Raw genomic sequence first — 19,993 nt, 5'->3', positions numbered from 1 at the left:
TATCAGATGCATCAACGCATAATCTGGATTCAACTTTTTTGGCTTTTTTGATCATATTTTCCTGGGAAGTGAATATGAATCATAGCGATGCCAGATTCATTATAATTTCATTGTTCAGAGTAGCAAGCTAATAAGCTTAATGGTTAAGAAAAATGCAATATCTTGATTTTTAAGTGACTTTTGTTTGCCATCTCTTCTCTTTTATGCATTACATTAAGATCAAGATTGAGATGAAGGAAGTCATGAGCACTAGAAGAGTTAAATAAAAGTATTGTAAAAAGTGCTCATATCATAACTGCTTAGTGATGTGTTTTTTGTTGTGCTTAGTGGTTTGAGTCATCAAAGATCCACGCTGCAGCTCTGATTATTGGAGAACTGTCGGAGGATCCCAGTCACTGGAGTTCGGCCAAGTCACTGGACCAGTGGCTTAAAGAGGAAGGTGTTCCTGGACTACAAGGTCAGAAAATGTTCAGGTTCAGTAGAAATAATATAATAAGGAACAGGAATTTAATCAATGCTGCATTTATAGAAGTGTAGCCTTACAAACATAGAAATAGAAAATCTTTTAGAACTTAGAGTAATGTACTAATAGTTTTAGGCCTTTACATTTGAATCAGAAATTACATTCATATTGTTGAAACAACAGCAGATTAGTACAGGTAGTCAAAGATTCTTTGACAGAACAGCAGAGATTAAGATATTTACTGTGTTTCTGACATTGTTATCATCTTCTGTAGGCATTGACACCCGCTGTCTGACCAGAAAGATCAGAGAGAAGGGCACCATGTTGGGGAAGCTGGTTGTGAACAGGACTCCTGAGAACAATATTCAATTTGATAAAAATGAGAAGACAAACCTGGTCCAGGAGGTCTCCATGAAGGTCATCACACATCTAAATACTAAATTCTAAGCTTTTTGTAATTATTACTAATGAAATGGCAGCATGTAAGTGCACAGAGAGAAGGTGACAGAGATGGTTCATGGCTAAAATGTAAATGACACCTTAAACCATCCTTGTTCCCCCTCGTTCAAGCATGACTCATCTCAGTAGAAGGCTACTTATTTTTCAACCTCTTTGATAACTGTTGGTTACCTTGTGTTTCCCTCCAGGAGCCCAAAGTATTTAACCCCAGTGGCAGCCTGCGAATCACGGCGGTGGACTGCGGCATCAAATACAACCAGATCCGCTGCCTGGCTCAGAGGGGAGCCAGAGTTACTGTCGTACCCTGGGACCACCCTCTGGACAGTGCAGGTCAGCAACACCCTGCTACTGATGTATTACATCTCTGTGTGGCAGACGGACTAAGTCAGCTCACTGAGGAAACGTACAAAGATTCTGACAACTTTGTTAATAATTAAAATTGACATCAACTTTGTCAAGTATACATTTATAAAATCCTGGATCCTATTTGCTGTTGTTCTCTCTGGAAGTTGTAAAGGCCAACGCTATTAAAGCAGAGACAGACATTTAATTCCTTATTGTTGTTAGGCCTTGCACTTCTTGGGAAATTAACTTGGGCAACTGGTTTTCCAAGTAACATTCTCACAGCCAAGTTTAGTATGTTTGCAGATTTTTTTATTTATTTATTTTTTTAATGTAGAAATAGAACACTGAGTCAATCAGTTGATGAATGAACACTGCAGAATTAAAAGTTCAGTGTGTCAAACCCTTGAGTATTTGTGAGCAGCCTTTAGCAGTGTTAACAAGTTTTATTTGTTTGTTTTGTTTTTTTCTTGTCTTTTGCAGATTTTGATGGTTTGTTCATCAGTAACGGCCCCGGGAATCCTGAGCACTGTCAGGCCACCATCAACAACTTGAGGAAGGTGGTCTGCGTGGAACGTCCAAAGCCACTTTTCGGCATCTGCCTCGGAAACCAGCTGCTCTCTTTGGCCATTGGAGCAAAGACCTTCAAGATGAAGTCAGTATTTCGAACTAAACGCATGCAAGCAGCACAGACTATTGACAGAAAAATACCTTGAAACGGGCAAAGTGTCAAATTTGACTTAATTTGGTACAAAGTGCTGGGATGTTCATCTTGTCTGGAGCTCAGTCAGTCTCCTATCAAAACTCTTCTGTCTTCTAGAAGCTCACACATTCACACCCGCTCAGTTTCTTTTAGGGGGAGGTGTGATGTGAAATCCAGATTTCTGCTGTTCTCAGCAGTCTGGCCTCCTGAGCTGTGAAGCGTTGCCCTTGTTGTTAAGAGACAAAACAAACAGACCAACAAGTAGGACAGTTCTCTGTGGAACCCCACTGCCACACATCTGCGAGGTTAGGGAGCCGATGGCAGCTTTATCAGCCTGTGTGTGAAGGTCAGGGAATGTTCACATTACTTTGCTGGAATGCTGTTGTGGGCCTGCAGCGAAATACACAGATTGGTTCACAGGCCTTTCTGGCCCCCATCTACATGCACCTGTATTATAATGTTGGCTTTTTGAGTTAGTTCTTCCAAACATGTTAAAATGTGTTTCTTTTGCTAAAACCCTTTTTCCATTAAACCCTGCATCCAACAAACCCGAGACCTACTACAACAATTACTGTTGCATTAGAGACTGTTATATTATTTTTATTTAAAAAAGAACGTTCACATACAAAAGGGTTTATCAAGGCCTCAAAATGAGCCTCAGTATATAACCTCAAATATCTGATATTCTGGTTTGTCAGATACGGTAACCGTGGTCACAACCAGCCGTGCATCCACAAGGGAACAGGTCGCTGTTTCATCACAAGTCAAAACCACGGGTTCGCAGTAGACGGCGAGACGCTGCCTAAAGACTGGGATGTCCTCTTCACCAATGCCAATGATCTCACCAGCGAGGGCATTGTGCACAACACGCAGCCACTGTTCAGGTAACATTCTTAGCAACAGTGGATGATGTGGTAATAAGCTCCTAATATGATGAAATTCTGTTGGCCAGATGCCTCGTTTGTGGATGAATGTAATTAAATTCAATATTTCTGCAGTGTCCAGTTCCACCCAGAGCACATGGCTGGTCCCACAGATCTGGTCAGCTTGTTTGATGTCTTCCTTGCCACTGTGAAAGACCACAAAGAGGGGAAGGCTACAAAATCTGGTAACAATTAAAAAAAAAAAACGTATATTCTTTTTTTTTTTTTTTTCTGCCAGCTGATGTGTAATGGTATCATTATCAAGAAACCTTAAATCCGGGGTTCGACATAGCTTTATTTCCTTGGAGCTTCCTTATAAAAAGAAGTTTGATTCATTCCCAGCTTGATACTGAATCATCCACTGAAGACACTGAACCCCTAACAGCCCAATCCCTTCCCAGCTGTGTCGTGCTGGTCCAAGCCCAGTAGAAATTGGGGAGGACAAAAAAAATAAATACTGTTGGAATTAGTTCAGTTTATTATTAGCTTATTACATAGTCTTAACACTTTGTCAGCCCATTATTGTTTTCTATTTTCTATCTATCTATCTATGAATAAGAACAGTGAATTATCTGAACATTTTTTTTCCCCTTCCAGTGAAGAAGCGGATATTGGACCACCTCACCTTCCCTGGTTCTCCGAAGCCAGATGAAGTATTCCGACCCAGAAAGGTCCTCATCCTGGGCTCAGGAGGACTGTCGATTGGCCAGGCTGGAGAGTTCGACTACTCCGGCTCCCAGGTTTGTAAACGAAGACACTTTTTAAAAAGCCCTGGTCAGGTGACCATAATGATGGTTGTCTGGGGGTGGCTGTGGGTCCGTTGGTAGAGTGGTTTCCTACCGACCAAACGGTCGGAGGTTCGCACCCCACTTTTCCCGACAACGTGTCTCTGGGCAAGACACTTAAGCCCCAATAGCCCGTCGCATCTCCAGCCATGCAGTGCTGGTCCCTAGCCTGGAAAAAATTTGGGAGGGTTGCGTCAGGAAGGGCATCCGGCGTAAAATCAACGTGCGGACAAATGATCCGCTGTGGTGACCCTGAACTCACAGGATAAGCAGAAAGGACAAAAATAATGATAGTTGTCCGGTAAGCGGACGGCATATTTTTGGTAGTAAATTGATTTTGAAATATCAGTTATTTACAACTTTGTGCAGCCTGCCTTGTTACTTACAGTACTTACTATGCTAGTATGTTACTAGTAGTACCTGACCTGAAACTGCAGTAACTTGCTAGTTTTCTGCTAATATATATATATTTTTTTTTCTTTTCCAGGCTATTAAGGCTTTGAAGGAAGAGAATATCCAGACTGTGCTGATCAACCCAAACATTGCCACTGTCCAGACCTCCAAAGGCCTGGCTGACAAAGTCTACTTCTTGCCGATCACACCTGAGTATGTCACTCAGGTACAAATTCTCTTTGTTGTAATGCTGCTATCAATAAGAGGTGCTCACTGATAAGAGGTGAGAACATGTTGAAAGAACAAGCTTTTGAAAACTTTTTACCAGCTTCTTAGAAGATAAAAAGTTAATAAAAAGAAGTGGTGTCACAGATTTTATTTCACAACAAAGCTGTTGGTTTGCCACTGATTTGCATCAAGCTGTGTTTAAAAGCAAATCTACATACTCTACAAACATTTTTACACTTCTGAACGCACTAGCTGGATGTCTTCCCACTTCACTGGCACAGGTAATAAAGAATGAACGTCCTGATGGCATCTTTCTGACATTTGGTGGCCAAACCGCTCTGAACTGTGGCGTGGAGCTGACCAAGCAGGGCATCCTGAAGAAGTATAATGTAAAAGTTTTGGGAACACCAGTGACCTCCATCGAGATGACTGAAGACAGAAAAAACTTTGTGGAGAAAATGGAAGAGATCAATGAACACGTTGCTCCTAGTGAAGCAGCACTGTCTGTGGAGCAGGTGAGGAAACGCATTTATCCAAACGAGCGGTTTAGCGTCTAGACCCTGTGGCTTTTATTCAATTTTATTCATGTTTAACTATAAATATTCACCTTTTTCTAGGCGCTGGCAGCTGCAGAGCGTCTAGGCTACCCAGTTCTGGTTCGTTCAGCATTCGCTCTTGGTGGCCTGGGCTCTGGTTTTGCAAACAACCGAGAGGAGCTCACCTCTGTGGTGATGTCAGCCTTTTCCCACACCTCCCAGGTGCTAGTGGACAAATCCCTGGAAGGCTGGAAGGAGATCGAGTACGAGGTGCTTCGGGATGCCTATGATAACTGTGTGACTGTGAGTAAAGGAAATGTTTACTTTCATATATAAGAACATAGTGATGTATTTGAACTTCAGTCTTACCTGCATAAAAATAATCTTAGTTTAAGAGCAATTAAAATCAGTATGGCAGATGCATATTCTGCTGATTGGAGTGAGAAAAAGAAAACGGTAAATACGACCATTAGGTGTAATATTACTACACTTGCAATAGTACGTATTGTGGTGCAGTGTGAGCCTCCTTGTTTGTGCTTGTTTAGGTGTGTAATATGGAGAATATGGACCCTCTGGGCATCCACACTGGAGAGTCTATCGTGGTGGCTCCCTGTCAGACACTTAATGACCACGAATACAACATGCTGAGGGACACAGCACTCAAAGTCATCCGACATCTCGGCATTGTGGGAGAGTGCAACATCCAGTACGCTCTTAACCCCGAGTCTGAGCAGGTAAAGATTTGCATGCTGTGTTTAGAAAGTAAAAGCGCAATGTCTAATAAAGACTGCACATAACCTGTGTGCTCATTGTTTTTGCAGTACTACATCATTGAGGTGAACGCCCGTCTTTCTCGGAGTTCGGCCCTGGCCAGTAAAGCAACAGGTTATCCTCTGGCCTATGTAGCAGCTAAACTGGGCCTGGGTATCCCACTGCCAGAGCTCAAGTAAGTCTCTGTTTTAAACACAATGGTCTAAAATGTTGCAGTAGATCATCATAGACTGTCAATAATTTTTCAGTATTTATGTACAATAATTTAGATATTCCATAAAAAACAGGAAAGTCCAAGCTTTGATGATCATTCACAGCATGATCACTTTGATGTTATAAAATCTTTTTCAAGTATAAACATTTATTTTATTTTTTTTCTTTGAACACGCTAGTTTTTAGTTTAGGTTTTTTTTTTTGTCTTACTGAAAAATCGGAGTGGTTTCTATTAGTATAATGTAATTGGAACATTTTCTGTAGGAATTCTGTCACCAACTCGACAACAGCAAACTTTGAACCTAGTCTGGATTACTGTGTGGTAAAGGTTCCTCGCTGGGACCTTAGCAAGTTTCTCAGGGTTTCCACCAAGATCGGTAGCTCCATGAAGAGTGTTGGTAAGCAAGAAAACATTTTTATGTTTTTTTTTTAGTTTTACAATTAAATGGTACTCCTTGGTGTTGGATGGAGAAAACATTGGATGTGACAGAAACTGGTCTAAAAGTATAGTCAGACTGTCTATAGACCTAAGCATCAATAGCTGTTCAAAAATGGGGGGTGTACTGAGTTTGTGAGTAAGTCATAAGTCACCAATTATATGAGCTAGTCTGTCTTAAAGTCTTAAAACTTTTCCTCACAGGTGAGGTGATGGCTATTGGCCGTAGCTTTGAGGAAGCCTTCCAGAAAGCTCTGAGGATGGTGGATGAGAACTGTGTTGGTTTTGACCATACCATCAAACCTCTCTCTGAAAAGGTAAAGCGGGGTTGATGTCCTCCCAATCCTTACATCTTAATTCTTGAATTCAGAACTTGCACTGCAAAAATTGTTTCCCGCAAACTTCAAACTGAGTGCACTGGTGGTCAGATAAGTCACAACACTGCTGTCTGTTGACACGGTGGTGTAATGCAACTGATTTAACTGGACCAGCAGATGGTGCTAATAGGATACTGGTCTTTTCTCTGATCTTCATCAGCAGCTGTTATTGCGTAAATAGCTGATGTCATTACATATACATTTTAGCACACATAAGCAATTTATTACATTCAAGTTATAAAATAAGTAGTAGGACATAATAAAATCTCTTCTTCTCACCAGGAGTTGCAGATGCCCACAGACAAGCGTATCTTTGTGCTGGCAGCGGCGTTTAGAGCCGGCTACACCGTGGACAAGCTGTACGAGCTCACCAAGATCGATCGCTGGTTCCTGCACAAGATGAAGAACATCGCCGACCACGAGCTACAGCTTGAGAAGTACAAGGTGAGGTTTGTTACAAGTGGCTACAGTTTAAAATTAGTAGAACTTTTCTTCTCAATGACTCATCTTTTCCAACCTTTCCACCAGAATGGGAGCACCATGCCTCCAGAGGTGATGCGAAAGGCCAAGCAGCTGGGCTTTTCAGACAAGCAGATTGCACTAGCTGTACAGAGGTGAGCTAAAATCCTAAACATCATATTGTGAAGTCTGTTTAAACCAGTTTCAGGTGCCTGAAACAAAAAAAAATAATAAAAAAAAAATGAAAATCTGATGGTTGATATTCTTTTTTTAAAACATGTTTTATGTAAATCGATAAATTGTCTTCTTCCCACAGCACTGAGCTAGTTGTGAGAAAGCTGCGCCACGACTGGTCGATCCTGCCTGTAGTGAAGCAGATTGATACAGTGGCGGCTGAATGGCCTGCCCACACAAACTACCTGTACCTGACCTACCACGGTACAGAAAATGACCTGAGCTTCAACGAACCCCACGTCATGGTGATTGGGTCGGGTGTGTATCGTATCGGCAGCAGCGTAGAGTTTGATTGGTGTGCGGTTGGATGCATCACAGAACTCAGGAAGGTGAGTCCCACAGGATCCAATGATGTGCGAGATTCATGATCTTCTGGACTCAGCTAAAATGTTTTCTTTATTTAATGTTAAACTGAACTTTAAACATAAATGAAACAACAAAGTTTGCCAAGTAAATCTTAATTTCAGATGGGCTATAAAACCATCATGGTGAACTACAATCCCGAGACAGTCAGCACGGACTACGACATGTGTGACCGCCTTTACTTTGATGAAATCTCTTTTGAGGTAAGGGTTTTCTTAAATGTACTTTTCAAACTTTTGCGCAAAAGGAAAAGGATTTTTTATTTATTTATTTTTTTTCCCCCAAGAATCTATTTGGTCGGAGAGTTGGCCAGAAAAGTGATAATGTGGTGAAAAGGATTTCATTGTCCAGATTATTAAATGAAAAAATAACCATGCTAATACTAATTAACACCTGATGTAGTCTCGACAGAAAGTAAAATTGTATTCATCATTTAGTCATTTGTCAGACGCTTTTATCCAAAGCGACTTACAAGTGAGGTACAAGGCAAAAATCTAAGTCAAGGAGAAAACCTCAAAGCAAAGTCCTATCAGAAAAGTGTTCACAGTTCACGAGATGCAAGTGTGAGAAAGAGTAGAAAGGATTTATGTTTAAGTGCATAGGAAGATGCGGAAGAGTTCTGTTTTCAGCAGTTTTTTGAATATTGGGAGTGAGTTTGCTGAGCGTGTGCAGAGATCTAAAGAGTGGTGTGACATGGGTCTTTTTTGGCTGATTAAAAATGAGGCGAGCAGCTGCGTTTCAGATCATCTGCAAGGGTTTGATGGTGGACACCGGTGACCCCCATCAACTAAGCGTTGCAGTAATCAAGACGAGAAGTGACCAGCGCCTGTACAATGAGTTGGGTTGTATATTCCTTGATGTAGGGTCTGATCTTCCTGATGTTGTAGAGGGTTAATCTGCAAGCCCTAGAGACTGGGGAGATGTGGTCCTTTAAAGCTCAGTTGGTCGTCGATGACCACCAGGAGATTTATAATCACAACCCCTTTATGTAAATTGTGAGATTGATAGTTGCTCTGTACGTATTCAGGTGGTGATGGATATCTACGAAATGGAAAACCCAGAAGGAGTGATTCTGTCTATGGGAGGCCAGCTGCCCAACAACATCGCCATGTCGCTGCACCGCCAGCAGTGTCGCATCTTGGGAACTTTACCTGAGTTCATCGACTCCGCAGAAAACAGGTTCAAGTTCTCAAGAATGCTGGACACCATGGGCATCAGTCAGCCGCAGTGGAAGGAGCTGTCTGACACAGAGGTAAAATATACACTTTGTAGCAAAAGATGTTTGAAATCTTAAACAATAGCAGTTTGATTGTTGTTCATTGTTGCTTATTATCCTTAAATTAAAGACTTGGATTTACTAACTTTGCAACCTTAACACATTTTAAAATCTCTTCATCCTTTACTCTTCCTGTAGTCTGCTGTGAAGTTCTGTGAGACAGTTGGGTATCCCTGTCTTGTTCGTCCTTCCTACGTCCTCAGCGGAGCAGCCATGAATGTTGCCTACAGTGACCACGACCTGGAGAAATACCTAACTAATGCTGTGGCTGTGTCCAAGGAACACCCTGTTGTCATCTCCAAATTCATACAGGAGGCTAAGGTTAGAAAAAAGGCTCGTAGTAGATCACGTTAAGCTCAGAATCACACTTGTCAATATGAACTGTATAAAATTTCTGCACCATTTTTCACGTTTGTCAGGAGATAGACGTGGACGCAGTGGCATCTGACGGGGTAGTGATTGCCTTCGCAGTGTCTGAACACGTGGAAAATGCCGGCGTTCACTCTGGTGATGCTACCTTGGTGACACCACCACAGGACCTGAACCAGAAGACCATAGAAAGGATCAAGATGATCGTTCATGCCATCGGGCAGGAGCTGCAAGTCACAGGACCCTTCAATCTGCAGCTGATTGCCAAGGTGAGAGTCAGTCTGCAATTTCTTCTTGACTTGGTCGGATAAAAAAAGCGAAGTTGTTGTAGGAATGGCCCGAAATATCTGACCAAATGTGGCACAGCCCAGTTGTAGAAGCTGGTTGTTGGTTTAAACCAGGCTAAATTTGTAGTATGCAATATTTAAGGCCTGAAGAGTTTAAAGTCGTATGCTGAACTGCGTGATATGCACCTGACAGTTGTGTCTACAGTAACACGTTGTTGCTCAAACAGGATGACCAGCTGAAGGTGATCGAGTGCAACGTCAGAGTCTCCCGCTCATTCCCCTTCATATCCAAGACTCTGGGCGTGGACCTTGTGGCCCTGGCGACACAGGCCATTATGGGCAAGGAGGTGGAGCCTGTTGGCCTAATGAAAGGAAAAGGAATTGTGGGAGTGAAGGTAACAAAGTGCATATAAATTCCACACAGCTAAATCTGAGAGAGCCCCTGTTGCTCATCATTTTACCTTACTTGATTTTAGGTTCCCCAGTTTTCATTCTCTCGCCTGGCTGGAGCGGATGTGGTGCTCGGGGTGGAGATGACCAGCACCGGAGAGGTGGCCTGTTTTGGGGAGAACCGATACGAGGCCTACCTGAAAGCCATGCTCTCAACAGGCTTCAAGATCCCCAAAAAGAACATCCTGCTCTCCATCGGCAGTTATAAGGTGACTTGCATACACTGGGGTACACATTTTATAGGAGAGAGATGTGATTGTTGCATTCAGATTCTTTACCACTGTATATGTGTGTTTGCAGAACAAGAGTGAGCTACTGCCCACTGTGAAGATTCTGGAGTCTCTGGGTTATGACCTTTACGCCAGTATGGGTACTGCTGATTTCTACACAGAGCATGGAGTCAAGGTAATTCTTTGAAATCGAGCTTCACAATGGGTGTTTTGTAACAACATAACCACATAGTGGTAATTTATGAAAGCTGTTAAAAAACGGATCTTTCAAAAAATAAATCGTACATAAAGCCTGGTTTGACTCCTGCCTTTGCCTGCTCCAGGTGACAGCGGTGGACTGGCATTTTGAGGAGGAAGACTACGAGTGTCCCACCAAAGAGAAGCAGCGTAGCATCATGGACTACCTGGAGGAAAACCACTTTGACCTGGTCATTAACCTCTCCATGAGGAACAGTGGAGGTCGCAGGCTGTCCTCCTTTGTCACCAAAGGCTACATGACGAGACGTATGGCCGTGGACTTCTCTGTCCCACTTATCATCGACATCAAGTGCACCAAGCTCTTCGTTCAGGTAAATTGTCTCTTTAGTTAGAGTTTCCGTGCAGTCGTGTGCCTCGTCATTGCTGTGCAGTGCATAGGAATGAAGAGCGTCTGAAGTGCTGAGCCAGGGCTTTTCAGCAACAATAAAAAGAGAAGCATTTCTGCTCCGCTCCCATTAGGTTCACTTTGAAGCTGGAAACTCTTACCTTTCCATTTGTTATGAACCTGCCTGACAGAGCCACTTTGTCAAAGCCTCTGTCTGCAGCTTGATTAAACGTACCAATGTCTTGCAGGCTCTTCTTCGGATTGGTAGGTCTCCACCCGTGAAAACTCATATCGACAGCATGGCCTCACAGACGCTGGTCCGTCTGCCTGGTGAGTCACTGCAACCAGCAGAAGCAGCTCTTTGCTGACTGATGTGTTGCTCTTTTCTGACAGATTGTGGTTGATGTAACAAGCTCTGTGTCTGCAGCTACAAAATCCGATCATTTCTTTTGTTTTGAATTGTCCTGTCATATATCAGGTCACAGCACTCAGATGTTGCCAGTGAGCTGCACAACACGCGCATCTTGGCATGAATCTATCCACTTTGGAAATCAAAGGCATTTAATGCTTAACTTCTCACTGCCGTCACAAAGTAATCCAGTGCAACTCCACATAAATCTACTCTCATTTGGCACAAGGTACGTTGTGTCGTCACAGCAACGGTGCCTTGCAATTTCCACCCAACAAACGCAAGGACAATAGAGAATATGGAAGGAATGCAGTTCTTGTCACTCTCTATGGGCTGGTGACAGCAAGGAGACAAATTTGGTTTTAGAAGAGGTTGAAGCCAAAAAAAAAAAAATCACGCGTGTGGGAAATGTTTCTTCGGATTTCAGAGGACTTCAGAGATCAGTGGTAGTGATGCTTCTCTATAAGCAATCTATGGTACTCAATCAGCCATTTTCATGTCACCTTGTGTCATCACCTCAGCTAAAGTAGATCCTACTCACAACTATTGCCCAGTGAAAACCCAGAAGGTTTATGCGAGACAGTACCGCGCATTGAACAAAATTTTTAATGGTGTACACAGAAATGCATAAGTTATCACATTTTTAAAGTTTCCCATTTCTCTCCGGAAACATTGTTTCGTCCTTCATTAAATCTGGGTATTGTGTGCCTTGAGTAGATTCTAGGTTCCCCCTTTACTGATTGTGTCTTAAACATAATCAGATCCAGGATCAGACTCCTAGGAGGAACACCACTGTGGGTGCTGAACCCACTAGTCTGAGGGCACATTTTAAAAGAGGGTACAATATTTCTCAGGTCTGATTGACGTGCATGTTCACCTACGGGAGCCCGGTGCCACCCATAAGGAGGACTTCTCTTCTGGTACGGCTGCTGCTCTGGCCGGAGGAGTGACGATGGTGTGTGCGATGCCCAACACCTCCCCTGCCATCACTGATCCTGGAACTCTGGCTCTGGTGCAGAAGGTACGCCCAGATTTTTATTGTTTGTGTTCGCTTTAATGCTCCGCTCGTTGGGGGGTCAAGCCAGTTTGTTTTTTGTCATCCAGATTAAAAAAAAAAAAAGGTCAAACTGATGCGAGAGGAAGATGAACACGAATTCTTATTTTTGTTGTCAGCTGGCCAAAGCAGGCTGCCGCTGTGACTACGCTCTGTATGTGGGTGCTGCTTCAGACAATGCTGCTGTTTTGCCGTCCATCGCTAGTCAGACTGCAGGCCTGAAGATGTACCTGAATGACACGTACTCGACCCTCAAGATGGACAATGTCTCTCTGTGGATGGAGGTACACTGATTGAACTTTGTTGTTTTAATGAAAATCTGTAATTTTTTTTTTTAATTAAAAACAAGTCAGTATTTGTTTATTAGTTCCATCTGTAAGTATTAAAGTAAATGGCAGATTTCCATCAAACCTAGATCGGGGGGCGTCTCCAAACTGCTTTGTTACCATTGTAGTTACTGGGAAATACTTTTACACATCTGGAGAGAAGCCTCGGTGGAGTTGTTCTTTAGTGGGAGGCTTTTTCTTTCCCCACCCTGTGCACTAACCTAATTATCTCACTCTGTTTAAAGCACTTTGAGAAGTGGCCCAAGAACATGCCCATCATAGCTCACGCTGAGAAGCAAACAGTGGCTGCAATCCTGATGGTGGCTCAGCTTTACCAGCGATCGGTCCACATCTGCCACGTGGCCAAGAAGGAGGAGGTAACATATTTTTTGTTTTTGGTTGCTTTTCCTAATTGGATGCAACACATTATTAAATGCAATGACTCAAAGTTCTTGTATATGGGTAGAACCTAATTTTCCACAGTTTGTTTGTTTCAGACTTCAGTACTATAATACCTGACACTTGATTCCAATATTATTCACTGCATTGTTTAATACCTTTTTTTTGTAAGATGGGACCTGGACAATCATGATTTCTTCCTGTCCTGCAACTAATAAAATATTTTTGTTAAAAGTGAAGTACAATGTCAAATTAACCATGTCCTTTTTCTCTGTAACGTATCAAAACTACACTTTACCAGGACTTTTAATTGTGCTGATAACTTGAAATTTTAGCATCCTCATATCTTGGGTCCCACTTTTGACCAATGTCATAATCATTACTTTTGTCTCCTGCCAGTGTCCTTCATTGCCCTGTCTCTTAGATTAATAAAGTTGTTTGAATCCAATTACTTCTTGCTACTTCATTGGCACAGTGTTCCAATAGGCTAAAACTCCCGCCCTACCTGTTTTTTCAGATCCTGATCATCCGAGCAGCCAAAAAGAACGGAATCAAGGTGACATGCGAGGTGGCACCTCATCACCTCTTTCTGTGCGAAGACAATGTGGCAGATATTGGCAATGGACGAGCGCAGGTCCGACCTATGCTGGGAACCCGCGAGGACATGGAGGCTCTCTGGGAAAACATGGAAATCATCGACTGCTTTGCAACAGACCACGGTCAGTTACCACACTTTGGATTTAGTCCTGCAGAAACCAGTCCTAACCCCCCGCCCTGACCGACCTCACTTTTGTGTTTTTAGCTCCCCACTCTGTGGAGGAGAAGAACAGCGAGCTTCCTCCCCCCGGTTACCCCGGCCTGGAAACTATGCTGCCGCTGCTGCTGACCGCCCACAGTGAAGGACGTCTGACTCTGGATGATATTATCAAACGGCTTTATGACAACCCACGAAAAATCTTCAACCTGCCAGTCCAGGAGAACACCTATGTGGAGGTGTGAACAAACGTCCAGTTTTCTTTTGCTAACTGAATTGATGCAGATGTTCGTCCTTTTTCTTTGTCCAGAGTCACACATTTCACTTAAGTACTTGTTCCTCTACTGATTTCAGGTGGACTTGGAGCAGGAGTGGGTTATTCCTCAAGCAATGCAGTTCACCAAGTCTAAGTGGACACCTTTCCAAGGTCTGAAGGTGAAGGGTAAAGTCCGGCGTGTGGTTCTGCGAGGGGAGGTGGCCTACATCGACGGCCAGGTCAGCAATCACACATGCATAGTATTTACACAGGGGCGGCTGTAGCTCAGTTGGTAAGGCAGTCGTCCACAGACCTCAGGGTCAGTGGTTTGATTCCGGGTCCCACCTGGCTACGTGTCACAGTGTCCCTTGGCAAGACACTGAAGCCCAAGTTGCCCTCAAGTATATGGTAAATGGAAAACATCTTATTTGCCTGATCAACTTTAACACTGATGCCAGTTGTATTTCTGCATACTTGCGTTATTGTGTTGGTTGAAAGCCTCCTGTCTCACACCAGCTGTGCTGCTCTTCATTCTTCTCAGGTGTTGGTGCCACCAGGTTATGGTGAGGATGTGAATGCCTGGGCCACTGCGCCCACACATCCTCCTGAGCCAGTTAAAGAACCCCCCACGGTAATAAAAAGAGTTTATATTCGTTTTAATCTGTAGATTGTACTTGAAAACACTGTCTGACTTCGGTATTTACTTTGGTATTTGTTGGTCCCTGTGTTCCAGACTCCCGAGCATTCTCATTTCACTCCTCCCCGGGAAGGCCTAATCCGAAACCGAGCCCCCAGCCCTCGTCGGGGTACAGGAGAGAGAGGCTACCTGCTACCACCCCGCACCCACCGTGCCTCGGATCCTGGACTGCCACCAGGTACTGTAAAACAACTCCCATAATGCATCATTTCATTATGTTTGGAGTTGTTCTGGGTGAGAGTCTCGCTTCCAGTTAAGACAGGGTCTCTTTTAAAAAGCTGACATTTCCATCAGTTCTCAGAATAGGATACTTGTAGTGTTGAGATATCTGAATAGGACCTAACTGAAATAGCTACTGTGCTCTATACAATATTATTTCTTATCAAATGTAAGTGCTGGTTAAAGTAATAAGCAGATTTATCAATTTCTGAAGTTTCATTTTTAAATGTGTTTTCCCAGATGTTTTATCTTATTTGGGGTAAATTGCCATTGTTCTTTGTGCTTGTTTTCTTCGTGTGAAAATAAATCTCATCCTTTTTGTCAGCTTTAAGCAACACTTTAAATAAAATAATATAATCACAAAAATAAATCATTGCAATTTTAACTGTGTCACTTTTCCTTCTACAGAGATGGTCATGCTTCCCCCATCTGGAGCTGGTGACATTTACAGCCACCCTCCCCCTCTGTCTAGGCTGCTGTCCCCTCAGTCTGCACCGGGTCAGGTTCTTCCGGTGCAGCTGTCCCACATCCAGATGTCTCCATTGCTGCACCCGCTGATCGGTCAGCACATCCTGTCTGTCAGGCAGTTCAGCAAAGAGCAGGTATATACATAGTGCCATGTTTTTTCTTTTTTCTTTTTTAAATTACTTTTTTTTTTTTTTTTAAGTTAATGTATTTTCTCTTTATTACAGATCTCACACCTTTTCAATGTTGCCCACAATTTTCGTTTGATGGTTCAGAAGGAACGAAACGTGGAAATCCTGAAGGTATGTGACCTTCGCAAAGCCTTTCGTATGTTGTTAAATTACAAGTGAGTGAACCAACGTGTGTTAGTGTAAAAGTGAATGTGTGTTGGACTCCTTCCACGCTGCTGATCACACGCTTCTTTTAACTGTTCAGGGTAAAGTGATGGCGTCCATGTTCTACGAGGTCAGCACTCGCACTAGTAGCTCCTTCGCAGCAGCCATGCAGCGTCTGGGCGGCTCCGTCGTCCACTTCAGCGAATCCACCTCCTCCACACAGAAAGGAGAATCACTGGCCGACTCTGTCCAGACCATGAGCTGCTATGCCGACGTTATCGTGCTCAGACACCCAAAACCTGGAGCTGTGAAGGTGGGTTTCAAATTCACTAGAGTTGGGAACATATAAATGTGCTTACGCCGCTTGCTGTTGAGCATAAAACTAAATATTTGACATGCAGGGAAAATATTAATCTCCTAAATGACCCTGAATGTTGCTGCTCCTTTACATGGAACTAAGAAAAGTGTTGGCTATGAATCTATTTCTGTTCTCCCATCAGGTTACATCCTTAATATGCTCCCAAAATGACCCCTAGTAAAAGCTCTCCGATCATCAGCTCTCTGTTGCTCACTAGTCTAAAGCCGAGACCTAAAGTGTTGCTGTTTACTGCACTTTTGGACCAAAATTGACAACAATGTGAAGATTTGAATAACATTATAGGGAAAGTATTAGTTACCACATAACTTAGTTTTCTGTTTTGCTTTACTGTTTTATGCAGTATTTGTATTGTAGTATAGAGCAAGACCCATGGTTTTACAGTGTATATACTGCATGTACAGGTGCTTTGAGACTCGGTTCCTGTCTCTACCCACAAGTAGCTTATCTCAAAATTACACATCTTCAAGGCCCTTTTTTCTTCTCTCTGCATTCACACCACCAGTAGAAACTCCAAAGTGATGTAAGCTGTACGAGAGTCAGCATGCGTTTGTTTCCCATCTGCAGTGAGTCTGCATACATTTACTCATACTCGATACTCACAAGATATGTGTGAGTCAGGTTGAGCAGTGTTTTAGGAATAGTTAGGATTGTTTTCCTGCACACAGAAAGTGAAGGAACTCTCTCGCGCCCAAAAGCACCTTGTCTCTTTTAATTTTTATCACGATTTGCATTCTCAAGTGTCAGTTTTCCTCTGGATAAGGTTGACTTCCTTGTTTTATAAACATTTATTTGCATGTCCTTATTTTTATCTGAATATGGAACAAGCTTTGGTGTGTATACACGTAAATAGTAGACTAGTAAAAGTTGGCTTATTCCCCCAACACAATTAAGGCAGTCAATACTGTGGGTAGTATGTGTTTCCTAAAATCATTTTTATGCTCTTGCTCAAACCAACTATGAGGATTTTCAGTAGTTCTGCTACTAATATGCCACTGTGACTTTTAGAATGCGTCTCATCACTGCCGTAAGCCGGTGATCAACGCTGGAGACGGTGTGGGGGAACATCCCACTCAAGCCCTGCTGGACGTCTTCACCATTCGAGAGGAGCTGGGGACAGTCAACGGCATGACGGTGAGGGACAGTAACGTTGAAATCCTCTTCCTGAAAGCCTTAGAAATTTGAAGCTCGAGTAAGAAAACGGATGAATGTCATGTTTTCGTTCAGATAACTATGGTTGGAGATCTGAAACATGGCCGGACCGTTCATTCCCTCGCCAAACTGCTGACTCAGTACCGCATCACCCTGCGTTATGTGGCTCCAAAGAAACTCCACATGCCAGCGGAGATCATCAGCTATGTGGCTTCAAAGGGCATAAAACAGGTGGGGGACACATAAATATGCAGCGTGATGACAAACCAAATGTTGAGGACGAAATAATCCCATTCTGTTCCACTGAAAGTAAAAACCTTCGGAAGATTATGTGAGTTTGACAATAAATACAGTCAAACTAAAGATTTTGTGTTTATTACCGGTTTGCAGGAGGAGTTTGACAGCATTGAGGAGGCATTACCTGAGACAGATGTCCTCTACATGACGAGAATTCAGAAGGAGAGGTTTGCATCTGAGGAGGAGTACAACGCCGTAAGTAAACCACAGCAGTCAGAGGGTCCTGGGGCATCTGGAAATAAAAGTTAAAACTTTTAAGACTGATGACCTTAGATAAGGGTCATGATTTAGAAATGTGTGCTCTGTGTAGAAGCCTCTTTTAAATCCTGTTGTTTTTTGTCTCAGTGTTTTGGTCAGTTCATCCTCACACCTCACATCATGACTGTAGCCAAAAAGAAGATGGTTGTGATGCATCCGCTGCCTAGAGTCAATGAGATCAGGTAACACAAAATATCAAATAGTTGTATCAATTTAATTATCTTTCTACCTGCACTTGAAGGCCCCTGATATGACCTGTTTTGTAAAAAAGTGTTTTATTTGAGGCTAATTTGGGGGGACACCCAACACTTTATTAGGGTGATCTGTATACTTTTAATATTGCTCTGCCCCTGTGGTGCAGTAATTTATTCTTTATTTACACGATGAACTCAAACACTTGACCTTTCTTTCTCTCTCTCTCTTTTTTTTTTTTTCCCATTCAGTGTGGAGGTGGACACAGACCCAAGAGCGGCGTATTTCCGTCAGGCCGAGAACGGCATGTACATCCGAATGGCCCTGCTGGCCACCGTGCTGGGCAGATAAATCCCCTGGCTGCATGTTAGTGGTAAAAGTGGTCAAACTGTGTAATAAATCCAAGACAGAGTTCATTTCTTGCTTGGAAAAGTCACTGTGTTAGTAGACTGAACTGACTCAAAACGTTTATGCTGCTATAACATTGCGCTTCATTTCAAGTAATGTTTTCTTTTTTTTTAATTTTTTTTTTCTTTTCATCCATATGTCAATTTCAACATTACCGCATTTCTGTACGGCCAAAGAGGGTTTTTTTTTTTTCTGTCTTAAAACACAATCAATATTTCCCATAAAACTGATATTTGGGCTAAATGTTCTAGTGACCAGTCTAAATCTTTTTGTTTGCAATTGTTAAGAGACTGCATCAGTGAGCGAACAAGGAACACGTGAAAGCTGCTAGAAGGATAAAGGGATGGGGGCATTGAAATTAGCCTATGCTTATACTGTTTTGTGATACTAATGAAATTAACTCCAAAGAAACAACTTTCACTTTGGTAACTGATCATCTGTTTCTGTGGTTGCTCTGTTATTTAAAAGTCTTCATACTGTTCATTTTCTGAAATGTTTGGTTTTAAGTGAGAAAAATGCGGAAACCACTGAAGCAGTTTAGATGCAAACTTTTTTCCCCCTTTTTTTTGATGAAAATTAGAGTTTTTTTTTTTTTTTTTTTTTTTTTTTTTTTTTTTTTTTTTCAGTAAAGCAATGATTTTGTGTTATGTGGAGAAATAAAAATAAAACAAGTCCCTTTCTGTAACATTTTTATTCACGTTAATCATATAAAATCCTAGGCTTTCTCCACTAGCACTGGTAGATTACAGATTGAAAATAAGCAGCTTCCTCTCAGGGACAATGATGGATGTGGTTTGTTTTTTGTTTGTTTGTTTTTTTTTTTCATCTGTTATATGTAGTAACTCTTAAAATTTCCCCATCTAAGACTGGAAATAAACAGTCTATTTCTCAAATGTGAAATACTGCTGTATTGAGTAGAGCTAGGACCAATCAGACATTCAAAGACATTTACGTTTAATATTAAAACATATTTATCAGGTAAAAGAAAGCACCTTTGGTTGCAGATCACATGTTTCTTTTAAAAGTACTGGAACATGTGAATGACAGGTGTGTTCTTGTTACACAGGTGTGCCTTTTGAGATTCACAATAAACAGTTGTAAACGACTATTGGTTGGGTTTTTCCTTTAAAGATTAAAGTATTTTGTCCATAGATTTACAGAGAAACTGGTCAAAACTAACAGGGAGGAACTTCATTTAATTTCTTTATTTCACCATTTTGTGTTTAAATGTGGTATGTCATTCCTTTGTGTACTGTTGAAATAAAATCTTAGACAATAAATTTGATAGAAAATTAAAGCGAGACTTAACTCAAATGGTATTGACGAGTTCATACTTTTGTCCTTTTACTTTAGTGTAGTTTTGAATTCAGGACTTTTACTTGTAATGTAGTTTTGTTTTTTTTGTACTTTTTTTAATTGGTGATTTTTCATTTGGTAAAGGATAAAAATTCTTCTTCTACCACTGACCATGAAACGAGGGATTGTTGGATCTTACCCGTTACAGCCTCAAATACAA

The 19,993-nt window shown here is 42.1% G+C and overlaps 1 protein-coding gene across 1 annotated transcript in view; it reads left to right on the top strand.

Moving 5' to 3' along the window:
* Positions 1 to 19,993, top strand: part of cad (carbamoyl-phosphate synthetase 2, aspartate transcarbamylase, and dihydroorotase) — a 21,574-nt gene extending 1,581 nt beyond the window's left edge. The window contains exons 3-44 of the mRNA XM_067481420.1: positions 328 to 457; positions 738 to 880; positions 1,111 to 1,252; positions 1,748 to 1,919; positions 2,666 to 2,851; positions 2,966 to 3,075; positions 3,488 to 3,630; positions 4,163 to 4,294; positions 4,578 to 4,811; positions 4,914 to 5,135; positions 5,378 to 5,566; positions 5,654 to 5,778; positions 6,081 to 6,214; positions 6,457 to 6,569; positions 6,912 to 7,073; positions 7,158 to 7,243; positions 7,405 to 7,651; positions 7,790 to 7,888; positions 8,713 to 8,937; positions 9,100 to 9,282; positions 9,381 to 9,599; positions 9,845 to 10,012; positions 10,094 to 10,276; positions 10,368 to 10,472; positions 10,621 to 10,866; positions 11,129 to 11,210; positions 12,144 to 12,310; positions 12,463 to 12,627; positions 12,915 to 13,046; positions 13,586 to 13,787; positions 13,871 to 14,061; positions 14,177 to 14,317; positions 14,620 to 14,709; positions 14,812 to 14,953; positions 15,403 to 15,596; positions 15,687 to 15,761; positions 15,895 to 16,107; positions 17,179 to 17,304; positions 17,398 to 17,553; positions 17,713 to 17,814; positions 17,965 to 18,059; positions 18,321 to 19,993. Of these exons, the coding sequence (XP_067337521.1) occupies positions 328 to 457; positions 738 to 880; positions 1,111 to 1,252; positions 1,748 to 1,919; positions 2,666 to 2,851; positions 2,966 to 3,075; positions 3,488 to 3,630; positions 4,163 to 4,294; positions 4,578 to 4,811; positions 4,914 to 5,135; positions 5,378 to 5,566; positions 5,654 to 5,778; positions 6,081 to 6,214; positions 6,457 to 6,569; positions 6,912 to 7,073; positions 7,158 to 7,243; positions 7,405 to 7,651; positions 7,790 to 7,888; positions 8,713 to 8,937; positions 9,100 to 9,282; positions 9,381 to 9,599; positions 9,845 to 10,012; positions 10,094 to 10,276; positions 10,368 to 10,472; positions 10,621 to 10,866; positions 11,129 to 11,210; positions 12,144 to 12,310; positions 12,463 to 12,627; positions 12,915 to 13,046; positions 13,586 to 13,787; positions 13,871 to 14,061; positions 14,177 to 14,317; positions 14,620 to 14,709; positions 14,812 to 14,953; positions 15,403 to 15,596; positions 15,687 to 15,761; positions 15,895 to 16,107; positions 17,179 to 17,304; positions 17,398 to 17,553; positions 17,713 to 17,814; positions 17,965 to 18,059; positions 18,321 to 18,420 (6,471 nt within the window). The 3' untranslated portion in view covers positions 18,421 to 19,993. The remainder of the gene's footprint in view (positions 1 to 327; positions 458 to 737; positions 881 to 1,110; positions 1,253 to 1,747; positions 1,920 to 2,665; positions 2,852 to 2,965; positions 3,076 to 3,487; positions 3,631 to 4,162; positions 4,295 to 4,577; positions 4,812 to 4,913; positions 5,136 to 5,377; positions 5,567 to 5,653; positions 5,779 to 6,080; positions 6,215 to 6,456; positions 6,570 to 6,911; positions 7,074 to 7,157; positions 7,244 to 7,404; positions 7,652 to 7,789; positions 7,889 to 8,712; positions 8,938 to 9,099; positions 9,283 to 9,380; positions 9,600 to 9,844; positions 10,013 to 10,093; positions 10,277 to 10,367; positions 10,473 to 10,620; positions 10,867 to 11,128; positions 11,211 to 12,143; positions 12,311 to 12,462; positions 12,628 to 12,914; positions 13,047 to 13,585; positions 13,788 to 13,870; positions 14,062 to 14,176; positions 14,318 to 14,619; positions 14,710 to 14,811; positions 14,954 to 15,402; positions 15,597 to 15,686; positions 15,762 to 15,894; positions 16,108 to 17,178; positions 17,305 to 17,397; positions 17,554 to 17,712; positions 17,815 to 17,964; positions 18,060 to 18,320) is intronic.

This window comes from Channa argus, chromosome 17, assembly GCF_033026475.1.
Source record: "Channa argus isolate prfri chromosome 17, Channa argus male v1.0, whole genome shotgun sequence".
Lineage (NCBI taxonomy): Eukaryota > Metazoa > Chordata > Actinopteri > Anabantiformes > Channidae > Channa > Channa argus.
Note: the sequence above shows the minus strand (reverse complement) of the source record. Positions and strands in the feature narration are given on the sequence as shown.